This window comes from Eufriesea mexicana, unplaced genomic scaffold, assembly GCF_001483705.2.
Source record: "Eufriesea mexicana isolate 0111107269 unplaced genomic scaffold, ASM148370v2 scaffold18034, whole genome shotgun sequence".
In the NCBI taxonomy this organism is placed as follows: domain Eukaryota; kingdom Metazoa; phylum Arthropoda; class Insecta; order Hymenoptera; family Apidae; genus Eufriesea; species Eufriesea mexicana.
Window position 1 is genome coordinate 221,714 of NW_016925401.1, and position 14,320 is coordinate 236,033.

The window sequence follows — 14,320 nt, forward strand, 5'->3', positions numbered from 1 at the left end:
TTGAAAAATTGCAAGAATATGCATAGAAAGTAAGCTTGGTGGCTTATTTTTAAACATTCATGGCCAATTATAGTTATTTAATTTTGGACATTTATGAATTCGGAATACTCTAACCTAACTTTCAAGACAATAATAAACCTCCTAACATTCATACTTTTTATATGATACTTCATTATAACTAAAAATTCTACCTTATAAAAACTCTCATTTTTTGCGGAAATTAAGGACGATAGAAAAATTTAGATTTTTATTAATTAAAAATTTTATTAATGTTACGTGAAAGAAGAAATCGAGTCGTCGAATAAAATTAGAAAGGAATTTAGATTTGAACAACTTTTTCGTCTTAACGTTTAGTCTGCGAAATGGCCACCATCGCGGAATTGCTAGTTATTCACTAAAGACGAATCCTCATAATTCTAACTACTGTGCTGCCATGAGCTACAGAGCACTAGCAATTTGGAATGAGAAAGATTTAACCAAAGCTCGAGCTGTACGATAAAAAGTTCCATCCCCGTAACCGTATTACAAGTTCCTACCTATGTCACTCGTGGGAATCACATTAGAATCGATCTTAAACGGAAGTAAGAACGTCGACAAAACGCAAATTTTGACATTTATTTTTTCTGCGAATATAAATTACATATACGCCTATATAATAGTATACGTAATTAATAAACAGTCTATCATAAAAATCTAGAGGAATTATTAAAATTGTTTATAGAAATAGATAATAAAAATTTTATCGTAAAAAAACTAAAATTATTCGTTCAAAATATTATTAAAGGATCGATTTTCCGATTTAAAAATGACGTTGAAATAACAATCGATAATGTATTTATCATTTTTGATAAATTCAACGAATTTCCTTTGATGATTCGTTGGTTTTAAATTCAAATTTTATTGTTGCTGTCGCACATTGCCTCGAATTTATTGCAATCCCTATTAATCCTGCTCACAACTACCAAATCTAATTTCACGTGCAGTGAAAACGTTGAGAGTATTGGCTTAACTCATAATACACCTATTATGGCATTCCAAAGTTCATATTTGTCGTCATTCTACCACTGAAAAGCTCCTTTAATGCATAAATACAGTAATAATAACAAATAATACTAATTTGTTTATAATACTAATTTGTTCATTTGAAACAGCTAGTCAAGTAAGGAAGCAGACCAGTATGACATAATAACCTCTATCATAACCTCCTTTTAAAAATTCATAGAGAATGATTGGAAGAAGGTAGCCATGTAAATTTTTCACCGACTTTACTTTCAACCTCAAACTACTTATAAAAAAATTGGGATAAAAATATCACAACAGAAATGTCCGGAAAACAATCTTGAATCAACCATCCGCAAAATGGCGCGGATCTTAATGGTGGACAGGATACAGTGCAAAGAAAAATATGGCGAATAAGTTATCAAATTTAGAGCTTCCAACAGGTTCAAAAAATAATCATGAAGTTGAAGATGATAGAAAAAGACAAATTGTTTTTAAAAAACAATTTTTTTGAAAAATTTTCTGAATGTTTAGGTTCCCTGTTAGTGGTCAGCTATGTGTCTTAGACACATGCTCAAAAAATTTCATGATGATTAATTTATAAATATGTTTTATGAACTTTAACTAAGTCGCATAACAAATTTTTGAAAAATTGCAAGAATATGCATAGAAAGTAAGCTTGGTGGCTTATTTTTAAACATTCATGGCCAATTATAGTTATTTAATTTTGGACATTTATGAATTCGGAATACTCTAACCTAACTTTCAAGACAATAATAAACCTCCTAACATTCATACTTTTTATATGATACTTCATTATAACTAAAAATTCTACCTTATAAAAACTCTCATTTTTTGCGGAAATTAAGGACGATAGAAAAATTTAGATTTTTATTAATTAAAAATTTTATTAATGTTACGTGAAAGAAGAAATCGAGTCGTCGAATAAAATTAGAAAGGAATTTAGATTTGAACAACTTTTTCGTCTTAACGTTTAGTCTGCGAAATGGCCACCATCGCGGAATTGCTAGTTATTCACTAAAGACGAATCCTCATAATTCTAACTACTGTGCTGCCATGAGCTACAGAGCACTAGCAATTTGGAATGAGAAAGATTTAACCAAAGCTCGAGCTGTACGATAAAAAGTTCCATCCCCGTAACCGTATTACAAGTTCCTACCTATGTCACTCGTGGGAATCACATTAGAATCGATCTTAAACGGAAGTAAGAACGTCGACAAAACGCAAATTTTGACATTTATTTTTTCTGCGAATATAAATTACATATACGCCTATATAATAGTATACGTAATTAATAAACAGTCTATCATAAAAATCTAGAGGAATTATTAAAATTGTTTATAGAAATAGATAATAAAAATTTTATCGTAAAAAAACTAAAATTATTCGTTCAAAATATTATTAAAGGATCGATTTTCCGATTTAAAAATGACGTTGAAATAACAATCGATAATGTATTTATCATTTTTGATAAATTCAACGAATTTCCTTTGATGATTCGTTGGTTTTAAATTCAAATTTTATTGTTGCTGTCGCACATTGCCTCGAATTTATTGCAATCCCTATTAATCCTGCTCACAACTACCAAATCTAATTTCACGTGCAGTGAAAACGTTGAGAGTATTGGCTTAACTCATAATACACCTATTATGGCATTCCAAAGTTCATATTTGTCGTCATTCTACCACTGAAAAGCTCCTTTAATGCATAAATACAGTAATAATAACAAATAATACTAATTTGTTTATAATACTAATTTGTTCATTTGAAACAGCTAGTCAAGTAAGGAAGCAGACCAGTATGACATAATAACCTCTATCATAACCTCCTTTTAAAAATTCATAGAGAATGATTGGAAGAAGGTAGCCATGTAAATTTTTCACCGACTTTACTTTCAACCTCAAACTACTTATAAAAAAATTGGGATAAAAATATCACAACAGAAATGTCCGGAAAACAATCTTGAATCAACCATCCGCAAAATGGCGCGGATCTTAATGGTGGACAGGATACAGTGCAAAGAAAAATATGGCGAATAAGTTATCAAATTTAGAGCTTCCAACAGGTTCAAAAAATAATCATGAAGTTGAAGATGATAGAAAAAGACAAATTGTTTTTAAAAAACAATTTTTTTGAAAAATTTTCTGAATGTTTAGGTTCCCTGTTAGTGGTCAGCTATGTGTCTTAGACACATGCTCAAAAAATTTCATGGCGATTGGAACTTCGGTTCTTTCGTTATGCTATCCACCATGATTAAAAGCAGTGTTCCGAGAAAATTGAGGTTAAACATTTGGTTGACAAAAATGTCTGCTCGAGTCAGAGTTAATTTCAGTGATGCCAGTTTTTCGAATTTCGATTTCGGATTTTTGCACTTGACGTAGCAAAGAACGGAGAATTTTTTAAGACAATGAACAAAACCGATTTTTCGAAGGTTACGTACTGGTATGCCCCCTTAAGGGGGAACATATGAAATAAAACCGAGTACTAACCTCTTTCTGTTATATGAAAATTTTCTTATATAAATACCTGTTTCTCCCAATTGACTCATATAATGGAAATTCCAATGTATATCCATTTGATCGCATAAATATATGTCCAATCTTCTTCGAAGTTGTCATCGAACACGTGAACGTGACTAGCTTCACGCTTCTCGGCGGTATAAGTAGCGCTAACTGGTGGGCGAAGGAAGATCTGTCTAAATCGTAAGACTGAATTGTACGAACGAATCCTAATTGAATAAGCGTCTTCCAGTCGACGTGATGTTTTATCGGTTTCGAGGAAGCCTTGAGGACTGCCCTGGACAAGGCTAAGGCAAGGTGGACGAAAAAGGCAGGCGTTAGCACACGACGCACTCGGGCCAAGTCCAGCGCGATGGACAATGTTGATGGCTGGCTGAAACGAGCAGCTGAACTTCTACCCCCTACGGGGAATTACCGTTGCTCTTAGAGGCTGGGGCATTTAATGCTACGCCCGGCGTAACACCTCCCTGTCCTGCCGCTTTCTATCCAATTCTCTTTAACCTTCGTGGCAGGAAATAGAATGGAAAAGGCGCTGCCGTCCTCGAACGCCGGAAACTTGCTTCTCCTCGACACAGATGAAAAATTTTCTCCCTTTGATTTTTTAGAAAACTGTACAAATTCTAATCCAGCTGCGAGGCGAATACACTGGTTCTTTTTGGTTACTTCGCAACAATGACGAGCTCTGACCTAACCTACAAGCAAATGTTACATATCAAAAAAATTACATATAGGATTTAACCGATTGTTAATTAAGAAGAATTTATAGTGCTCTACACGAACTCTTCCGCCAAGTTTTTATCTCGTTTTGATAAAAGTAGCGTGGAAATTTGCGATGGTTAAATATCTCAGCGATGGAAATCCAATTTCTAAAATATTTGCTACGAGAGAGATCTCTGTATTATCAAACTTTATTCGAATTTTTGGAAATTCATAATTCAATATCCAACGGTCATTCAATTTCCGTTCGTTCAAACCGGAAGCGTCCTACGTTTGTCCGAGCTCTATGAATAATAAATAACAACACAGAAGCGAAGACAGGATCACAAATGCAACGAATTGTTTTATTAACCATGCATTGAAGAAAACCGTGAGAACGAGTGTTCTGATTAATCGTTAATAAATTGCGGTAAACGGATAATTATCCTGTGTTAAGTGAAAATCCAATAATTACAAATTAATATTTCCAGTTCATTACTCTGTTAATGTAAATATCATAGATGATAATTACTTCAAAGCATATACAATATTAATCAGCTGAACAGTTATATTCGCGTGTCATTGATGCACTATCAATTATTCAAAAATGTCAACGAAAAAATGAATTTTACGTACTTACATATAATTTCAACTATTCTACGTATTTTTCATCACTTTTCTCTGTAACAAATTTTTTTCGTCAACATCTTACAACAGTTTACAAAATATGAAAAGATAACATCGATTTATGCATTACTAGAGAAAGAATTGTTTATGAGTCCCGTGATTTTGAATTTATTTTCCTTTTTGAACCATATTTTTGTCCTTTCTTATTTTCCTCGTTGTAATGATAATTCCACGCATGAGGTGAGAAGAGAATCCCAAAAAAGGAAGTTATGAAGGCGCGTTCGCATGTACACTGTCGTTCAAAAGTACGTGGACACTTACCAATTTCATAGCAACTACGAAATATAATATTTATTATTATTGTTAAATGATTACCATTAAATTCTATTGTGATTGCGTGTATGTGTATTGTACCTTGATAAGATCAAATTGAACAATTTAAGTCTTCAATTTCTTCAAATAAATAAATGTTGACGCAAGATACGCTGCACTGCATTACTCTCTGCTCCGTACAGTTGGCTCTGAAAACGATATTTAAAATCAGAGAAACATTTATAGGAAGTTTTACAATCGGAGTAAAATTAACCTAATTGATGAAGAAATGAAAAAACTTACAGCCAGAATGCCACGACTTGTTGGTGAATTATTTAACGAATTAAACTAGAATACGTGAAATTTAATCAAGTTCATTAAAGATTTCGTAATTTTTTTTTTTTTTTTAAATAGTAGTAAGAGTTAAATTCACATACTTTTGAATAGCAGTATACGTTAATGGCGCTCGCATTTGATATGCGTTTCTAACGCGACCGCGAAGACAACGCAGTAACAATGAGTGCGACAAAGACCGTAGTAACCTTTTAAAACCGCTTTGTACTCTGTCACCGCTGTTCTCCTAGAATGCACTTATTTTCCGCGAAAGTATGCACGTATGGTCGTGTGTCGTTTCGTCCGTCGCAAGGAAATGCTCACAACGTAAACTTCAAAAGGTAGATTATTTTTTGTTGTTTTTCCGAATGTTGGTTACTATTCGCGCAAATTTGTGTCGTTTTAAATGGGCATGACTCGTAGTGCGAACGACTAGGGGTCGCTGTAACTACTGCTAGAGGAGAGGGGATGACCTTGAAAAGTGAAAGTGCTTGAAATAGGCTGACAACTCGAGTCTGTTTCTACTCACGTGCGATATTAGACAAACCTATTTATCTTTTGTGCAATACCCACCAAAATTGAAGAATGTAGGCGAAAAGAAATAGAACGGAGCATTGGAACGATTGAATGAAGATTAACAGGCAATTCAGCGGGTCCAGAAGAACGCAATATTCCGAGTGAACTGGTAGGACAGAACTCTAGAATTTCATATCCTCCCGAGTAGAATCCTTTCACCATTCAATATGCACTAACACCACAACTTTCCGTGTTATTACGAAATATAGTGGTTCACGCTATAATATACACAGACAATAATAATTGAAGTAACTGAGACAATATAAAATAAGAGGACAGTATTTAGCTTATTTACATTTTTCCTTTTTTATTTTCGTTCATGGAAAAAAGATGAAAATCGTAAAAATTTTGGGAACCCATGGAAATATCTATCGAGAGGCAAGTAATTTTTGAACGCTATATTGAAGATCGTACCGGATGATTCAAAATGAATAATACCAAACTGAATAATTATGAGAGTAACTGTAAATCTGAAAATATTTTGGAAAGAAATCCGATTCGTTTCAGTTGCCTTATGTAATTTATAGTCTTTCAAATATTATATAAGAAGCTTCAAAAATGAGTGACCCAATATATTCATCTATATATAGCTATCCACAAATTGAAAAAAAGGTTTTCACTACTTTATCAATAATTTCAGAATTAGAACTGTAGATTCGTCGAAAATTATTCAACATTCGTTAATGAATCATAAGGTACATAACGAAACGTTGCAAATGCTACAAACAGAGATTTTACTCACGAACTATAAAGTTAAAAAAATAAGAAATTATAAAATTAAAAATTGTCGTGCATAAAAATAACGTGCATTATTGAAAGTAAGAATGATAGTATAAGAATGGAGTTGTTTTTCAGTAATTGCATTATGTTTAGAATCCAGAATGGATCAATTCTCCGCGATGGCTCATAATTTTCCATGGCTTATGCGCTCAACGTGCTTCCGGAATCTTTGGCGGTTCTATTATTCAACACTTTCTCCTAATTCTGTCTTCTATACTTGGATCCAGTCACGAAAACATTCCGCCCGATTTAAAGGTTCCACAACGAAAAATACAGAAATAGTTTCTTAACATTCTGAAACGTTAAATTTTAGACAGCAACAGTAATTGTCATGAGAGGCATGTACCCAAAAAATTTCATTAATTTAAAACATTGTGCATTTTATTTTTGAAATAAAATGTTTCGTGTTTTTGTTTTACCTTTACCGAAAAAACACGGTGACTTCCTGGAACGAGCAAGAGGACTGAATTACTTCGTCGATCTTGGCACGGTAGACATCGAATAAATGGAAGAAAGGCACAGGAAAATAATAGCATCCAGATAGTTGTGCCACTTTATTGCGATAGCCTGATTGTCCGGCAATCTTCCTTTCAGGAACCGTAAATTTCGAATCGTAAATCTTGTTCCCGATTATTGAATGTAAAGATTGACCTTTCACCATCTAGAACGTGATATAGTTATTATCAGCTGGATAGGAGTTAATGTATAAAATTGTGTAAATTAAACTTCAATTAAAAACGAAGGATATTATGATTTCCAATTTTTCAGTTATATAATTTCTTCCCGAATTTTTCTCTTTTCTTTTCTGCTTTCAAGTATAAGATAGACGTTAAAGAACGCGTGACAAACGAAACACCCTGTATATAATAAATTTTGGTTATTGATTCATTGTGTTTTAATTATACGTACCAAGGCAAAAATCACATTGATTTTCGTCTTCAATGATTATTGACATATTAAAATGCGCGGAATCTATTTATCCAAATGCGAGTTTCAGATAATTATTTATTCTCTAATTGGCAAATATTAGCAACAAATGAAATTGTTCTCCCTGGTCATTGAATTAAATTTTTGATATATTTATTCGATATATAAACAAATATATGTCTGTATTTTATCCATCCTGGAAAGTATATTAATTCGTAATCTCTAAAAAAATACATAAACACCGATATTTACTAGACTGCTTCTATAATCACCTGATCAATTTCTCAGTAGAATGTCCCAATACGTAGTTAGACACTACCTTTAATGGCATTGGTGATTTATATTTTCTTTCATTTCCCATGAGGAGAAAATTAAACATTCCTTTAATATTTCCAATTTTATTTTTCAGTAACTTGATTAATTTTTCCCTTAATAGTGAATCTGCGCAATTTCAGGTAAGGCTGTACCATTCGTCGAGTTGACCGTAGCGCATGCTTCAGTTTTGACAATCCTAGCAATCAGTTTTGAGCGGTATTATGCAATTTGCGAGCCTCTAAGAGTTGGGTAAGTAAGAAAGTAGGATTATAGAATATTTAAGAAATAAAAGTACACCATCATCCTGAATATTTTAAAAATAACCGCATAATATCGTCATGAATATTTTACGTGAAAAATTGTCCACCAACAGCGTGCCACTCGTGCGTAAACAAAGCAGTAACCTAAACGGGAACGAAACGCGTGAATGTCGATTGAATTTTCATTTTTCTGTTACATATTTAATTGGAATCTTTCTATATGATTTTATATAGTAATGAAACCTTCCATACTATTTAATAATATTTACCATATAGAACAGACACTTGTACACACGGATTCGGTCGACAGGAACATAACCAAACATTCAATTTTTCTAAACTGCATGAGAAAATTAAAACATCGATGAAAACTTGTTAAAAAAAATATATATATATTGTTTCCTGCTTCCTCGTGAAACATGTCTGTTGCAAACGTTCCTCCCTTTGAAGTGTAATTGATACGAAACACGTGTGTGGCATGTCAATAATCCACTCTGTCAAACACAACTTCTTGCTACTTTATTTTTTTACATCGGTGCCTGCGGAAGTAATCTTCCTGTACGATCGCGGTCGGTATGGTCAATCACCAATGATATCATGCGATCAGTTGATATTACATTCATCAATCCCAGATGTCAGTCACGATGTCTTTTTCTATTTTTCCGTAGGTACATGTGCACAAAAGCCAGAGCGACGTTTCTTTGCTTAGTGGCATGGATGGCAGCGGCACTTTGTACCAGGTGAGAAAATGAACAAAAAGAAATGAAAGTATTGCCTCATTGGATTTTTCGTTTCCGCTTTCTTCGTAGCTGATGCATACAGTGCTTTCATTTGCTCCTCTTCTACCCTTACCTTTCCATTTTCTTCCTATCTCTTTATTTCCCATCGTTTTTTCATTCGCACTCGCCACGTCATTTCCGCGTAGCAGAAATACCCAGAATACAGCTCTCTTCACCGGAGAAAAATAGAAATACTCATCTCTTTTTCTTTTCATCTTTTTTTCCCGCCAGTTTAATACAATTTGAGTTTCTTTTTTTGTCTGTTGGCAGCTTTATGTCACAAGTATCAGTCACAAATTAAAAATATTTATTATCATGGTATTTTGAAGTTTTTTTATGAATTATCACAATTCTTCCAATTTATATATGTGAATTATCAACAATATGCTGAACTAATATGTATTTTCCCGTGAAATCAACTCACCGTTCGCACAACCAAAAGCAACGTTTATAATTTCAACTCGCGGGACGATTTCCAACTTAATTGCCAGAGAGCGTAAACAACGTGTTAAAGTGGCGCAACACCGCGGCGTGAAGCTGCAAACTGCAGTGAATCACACAGCTTTACGTTGTGCACCAGTTATGCAGGCCATAACGTTCATCCCGTTAAACATGACTATGGTCCACGTTGTTTGTCCGACATTTTTCTTTCTTTATTTTCCTTTTTCTACGCAACATTGCGTGTATCACGACCCGTGCCTTGACAATTGAAGCGTTTAATCAAGTGGTCATGCTCGAAGAGTTTTTGTCGATATAAAAAATGATCACTGAAACAGCAACGTAATGTGAAGAATTAAAAAAGTGAAACACTGATACATCAAGACAAATGGTAAAAGATAGATTGTTCTATAATTTCGTTTTATAATCTCTCTTTAAATGTTAGGTTAAAAATACTGCTAATCTACATGGAGCGTATAAGGCTACAAAGTCATAAAAAAGGGTAATTTTAAAGTTTTAATGTTAAAACATCTGAAGAAAAATCCGAATTGAATTTCTTATTACCAACTGCGCACTTACTATTTTCAGGTACGTTAGAAAGAAAAATCGTTCCAGTTTACCATTTTTAACGGGATCAACGATCTTTTACGGGTAATATATAGTGCCACCGAGGGAGGGGCGCGTTGAATAAGAATCAAGAATAAATGGAAGTTTAAAGGCAGCTGTTTCTCGCAATTACAATATATCGCGAGCTGCAGTATATCGTAAGAGAGAGACGATCGCAGTCTCTGGCCATGTGTTACCATATCGTTGCACACGTGAAGAATAGCTTTCCACCGTGGTATTTTCTGAGGAAATCCGGCCACAAAAATCGATACGGAGTTGCGATGATAAGAGAATTACGTTAGTGACCTGCAAAGCCTTAATGGTCTGTGAGACATTCTTTGAAAATTTCTGACTTTGCTCCCGGTGAGAAACGAATGAGGATTATAAATGGAGGTGTAACCGAGACAGAATAGCAGTCTATTCAGGCAAATACAAATTAAAGAGAAATTATGGAGACCTCATGACATATTTCGACTCTATTATACTAAAATCATCCTGAACGCATTATTTCAATCTTAAAGCTATGAAACTAAAATTTTTTTTCTGGATAATTTTATTTTATATTAAACTTATGCAGATTGCAGTTTAAATCTATAATGTTTGAATTCGATTAAAATAATGATCAAGCTTGGATTTTGGATATGAATGTTTAATATTGGAAAACATAGTTCAATGATTAATGATGGAGTGTCATTAATCCGGATTATATGTTATCGTTCTTAAGCACCGAGAAATGTTAATCGTTATTAAAGGTTGATTCTCAAGTAGGTGAAGAAAAACTGGAAGAAAGATGGTCCTATAATCCTAATAAGAGTGCGGATACTCTTCTGGAATTACATTAGTATTCTCATGAATAAGCCTCTCTCTGATGCAGCTATTTCTTCTGGAACATTGAGTAAAACTACTTTGCGTAGCCACTTTGTGTAATTAAACAAGTTGACAAGAATGCTGATCCAACAAAAAACAGTCATGAGCTCTTCTATGTCCCAAAATACCTCAAAAAATCGTACAATATCGTAATCGCAAAATCATCAAATTTGGTAAAAACATCAATTGTAGTAACACAATTGGTTTACCAAATATTTCACAATTTAAGATATTAATTTGATAAGCACAACGAACAATCTAATTACAGATATTGCTATAATTTCATACATCTCCATAATTAAAATTAATATATTTTCGTTTAAACTCAAAATTCTCTTCGACTGATATGTTCGATGCCAGTTATGCTTAATTTTTGGTACACTTAAAAACAACTCCTGACGAAAAACGAAAAGATTTGAGTGGGTGAAGGATATCAACGGACCACTTGAAATGCAACAGTAAAAGGAAAGAAACGATGACCATAAAATTCGATTCAAACTAGTCATGAAATCCACGTGGTGTACCATTCACGTTCAAGTTTGGTCGCACGTAGAAAGGCAACATGTTTCGCATGTCGTAAAAAGAATATCACCCATGAACCACTTCTGGGGGAGAGCTTTACACGTCGCTAACACTTTTTTCCTCTCGTGGATCACAGGGGCGCGGTTGCCCGTTTCAGAGTCGAGGTCTTCTGCACGTTGAATTTATGGTTGCTTGGGAAACTGCCTTCAGCCTGTGAAGAAGGTAGAGTAGGATCCTCTTTTAAGAAAGAAAATATCGGAGAAAGGAGTAAGAAAAGCATTACAAAGACAACAGACCTTATAAGAAAGATCGAGGGCAATCCGAATGGTGATGGTTCCAGGGTACAATCTGATAAATCTGAAGATAAACAACAGAATTAAAATTAAATTAACTGGTACGAGGTGGTAGAAAGAGATGATTCCATGCAGGATAATTTATGAAATGTTATCCTGTATTTGAAATTTTTAAATCATCATAAATTACATTTTATCATACATTTTATTCTCTCAACAGAATCACTTAACGTTAGACCTAGCAAGTTAATAAATATCAAACTTAATTTAGCTCAGTCTTTAAATGAAATACAACAAAACAGAAGTAGATTAATAATAAAGTACTTAATCATGCCTGTACTAAGAAAACAGAAATTAGAATTCGCAAGAAATATAATAAAATATAATATTGATTTTAAAGCAGGATACAAACTCTTCGTTATAAAGTCCAACAAAGGAATTGAGAGCTTAGAAACCAACAATTTCAGCGTCAAATAAATCCATCACAACTTTCAGATCCCTCGGGAATCTATAAATTACGTTTCCACACTCTATATCAACTTCATAAAATTTCAGTCTTAGATCAGTTGCACAAGAGGACGAGAAAAACAAAAGTTGGAGAGAAACTGGATGCCCGAGGGGTTCAGAAGTATTTCACCAAATCTAGTTACTGGGAGAACGTTGTCGATGGTATTAATGAGCCAGAAAATTCAACGTTACGCCCCCGTGGTATATATTGTGGCGTTGTTTGTTGCATGGGAGTGCCATCTGAAATAGTAATCTCGGATTTTCGACGCTGTTATTGATGGGCGACAAAATACATAATCCGAGTCCATAGATTAAGGGATTAGAAGGATCCGAGGTTGTAGGAAAATTTTTGCCCCCGTTCTCCTATGAAAAGCAGGGAATCTTTGAATATCTCCAGACGAAAATAAAGAAGAGCAATAAAACATAAAACCTTGTACAACTTGAAAAAAAATTAAACATTAAAATTAAAAATTAAAAACCACTGTCACAACAGCAGCAGCGACTTATAAAACAGTGCTAAAATCAATAGAACTATATCTAAACGAAATAAAATTACTCCTGTTAAATGGATACCTTAAAATATTCGGACCACCCTAATCATAGATTAGCGAATGATAAGATGGTGCTAAATTCAAAATTTAATTCCTATTTATATAATAGAAGTTTCAAATGACGATGATGATGTTAGAAAGTCATCCAAAAATTGTTTGCACCGTCGTTAAAAATTATTTTGCAGTATAATTGCAAGAAAAATTTGTTTCAAAAAGCATCTAAATTTTTATTGATCTTCTATATTTTTATTCTGTGGTACAGAGTTATAGAACGACTATGCTTCATCTTAACAGAAACGAATTTAATTCGCAAGTAAATTCTTGAAATCCCAGTTGAGTTTTCTAACTTGCAGCAAAAACATGATATATAATTGGTACGTGAAATGGTGCTCGATGAAAGAGAGCTTTGTCTGAAAATGGAGCGTTTGAAAAAATTGCGAAGGACGGACGAAAGAACGCGAAATAGTTACCGTGTGGCGAAAACTTGTTACGTCTATCTGTTAGGAAAAGAGCGAAGAAGATGGTTGTTTCCGTGTGAGCAAAATTGTCAAAAGGTAATTGGGCAAGATTGCCAAGGGGTAATAACGTAAATCGAACTGAATAGTTAAACTCAGTTAGAAATTAATTATAATTGAACGTAAAAGGGTTGAAAAATGTATTGTGGAACTGGTATCTTGGTACTAACTGAAAGCTTGCGAGGAAAAAATTTCAAATTGCACAGGACAGAATAAGTAAGGAAACCAATTGCAGAGTTTGTTCCTTAGGATCCTATTGCCTAGAAGGGTATTAAGCAGTAGATCCCCTTTGAATCCGTGACGCCTTGCTGTGATAAGAAACAGGTTTTCCAGACCAGTGGTCTGTGGTAGATTTGAAAATAAATTTATGGAAAAAAATAGTGATTTGTGAAATGGTATAAGATTTTCAATGAAATCTAATATCAAGGAAATATTTAATTTGAACTTGAATTTGAATTTGAACTTGGAATTGAATTTGTATTTGAATTTTAAATATTTATAGAATTTTCAATAAATATCAGGGATTTAATTTAAATTTCCATAAATTCAACACGATTTTGTTTATGATGGTTGCATTCTAAAGAAATTTGTTACTAAACTCAGCAATGGAATTGGAAATTGAGATCAAACGTAGGAGCTGTTACTCTTCAGGAAAACATAAAGGGTGCCCCAAAATTCAGGCAAGATTTAAATTTTGCACTATTTGTGCGGTAAAGTGTCGCCAACGAAAAGTAGACAGCGTGAAAATTCAAAGTTATTAAAAATATAGCGCTACACGAAAAAGCAATGTTGAACAATATTTACAATTTTTAATTAAAAACCTGTGTTTTCCATCAAAATTACTCCTTACGTGAATTTTGAAATACCCTATATATAT

The 14,320-nt window shown here is 33.6% G+C and overlaps 1 protein-coding gene and 1 long non-coding RNA gene across 2 annotated transcripts in view; one reads left to right on the forward strand and one right to left on the reverse strand.

Moving 5' to 3' along the window:
• The window catches only part of ETHR (ecdysis triggering hormone receptor), a 44,978-nt gene that overhangs the window by 27,276 nt on the left and 3,382 nt on the right, over positions 1 to 14,320 (forward strand). The window contains exons 4-5 of the mRNA XM_017909406.1: positions 8,246 to 8,354; positions 9,034 to 9,105. Coding sequence (XP_017764895.1) covers positions 8,246 to 8,354; positions 9,034 to 9,105 — 181 coding nt within the window. The remainder of the gene's footprint in view (positions 1 to 8,245; positions 8,355 to 9,033; positions 9,106 to 14,320) is intronic.
• LOC108554204 (uncharacterized) overlaps positions 11,487 to 14,320 on the reverse strand; it is a 4,508-nt gene continuing 1,674 nt past the window's right edge. Inside the window, exons 2-3 of the long non-coding RNA XR_001890685.1 lie at positions 11,874 to 11,934; positions 11,487 to 11,788 (exon numbers count right to left, since the gene is read on the reverse strand). This is a non-coding gene — a long non-coding RNA (uncharacterized LOC108554204). The remainder of the gene's footprint in view (positions 11,789 to 11,873; positions 11,935 to 14,320) is intronic.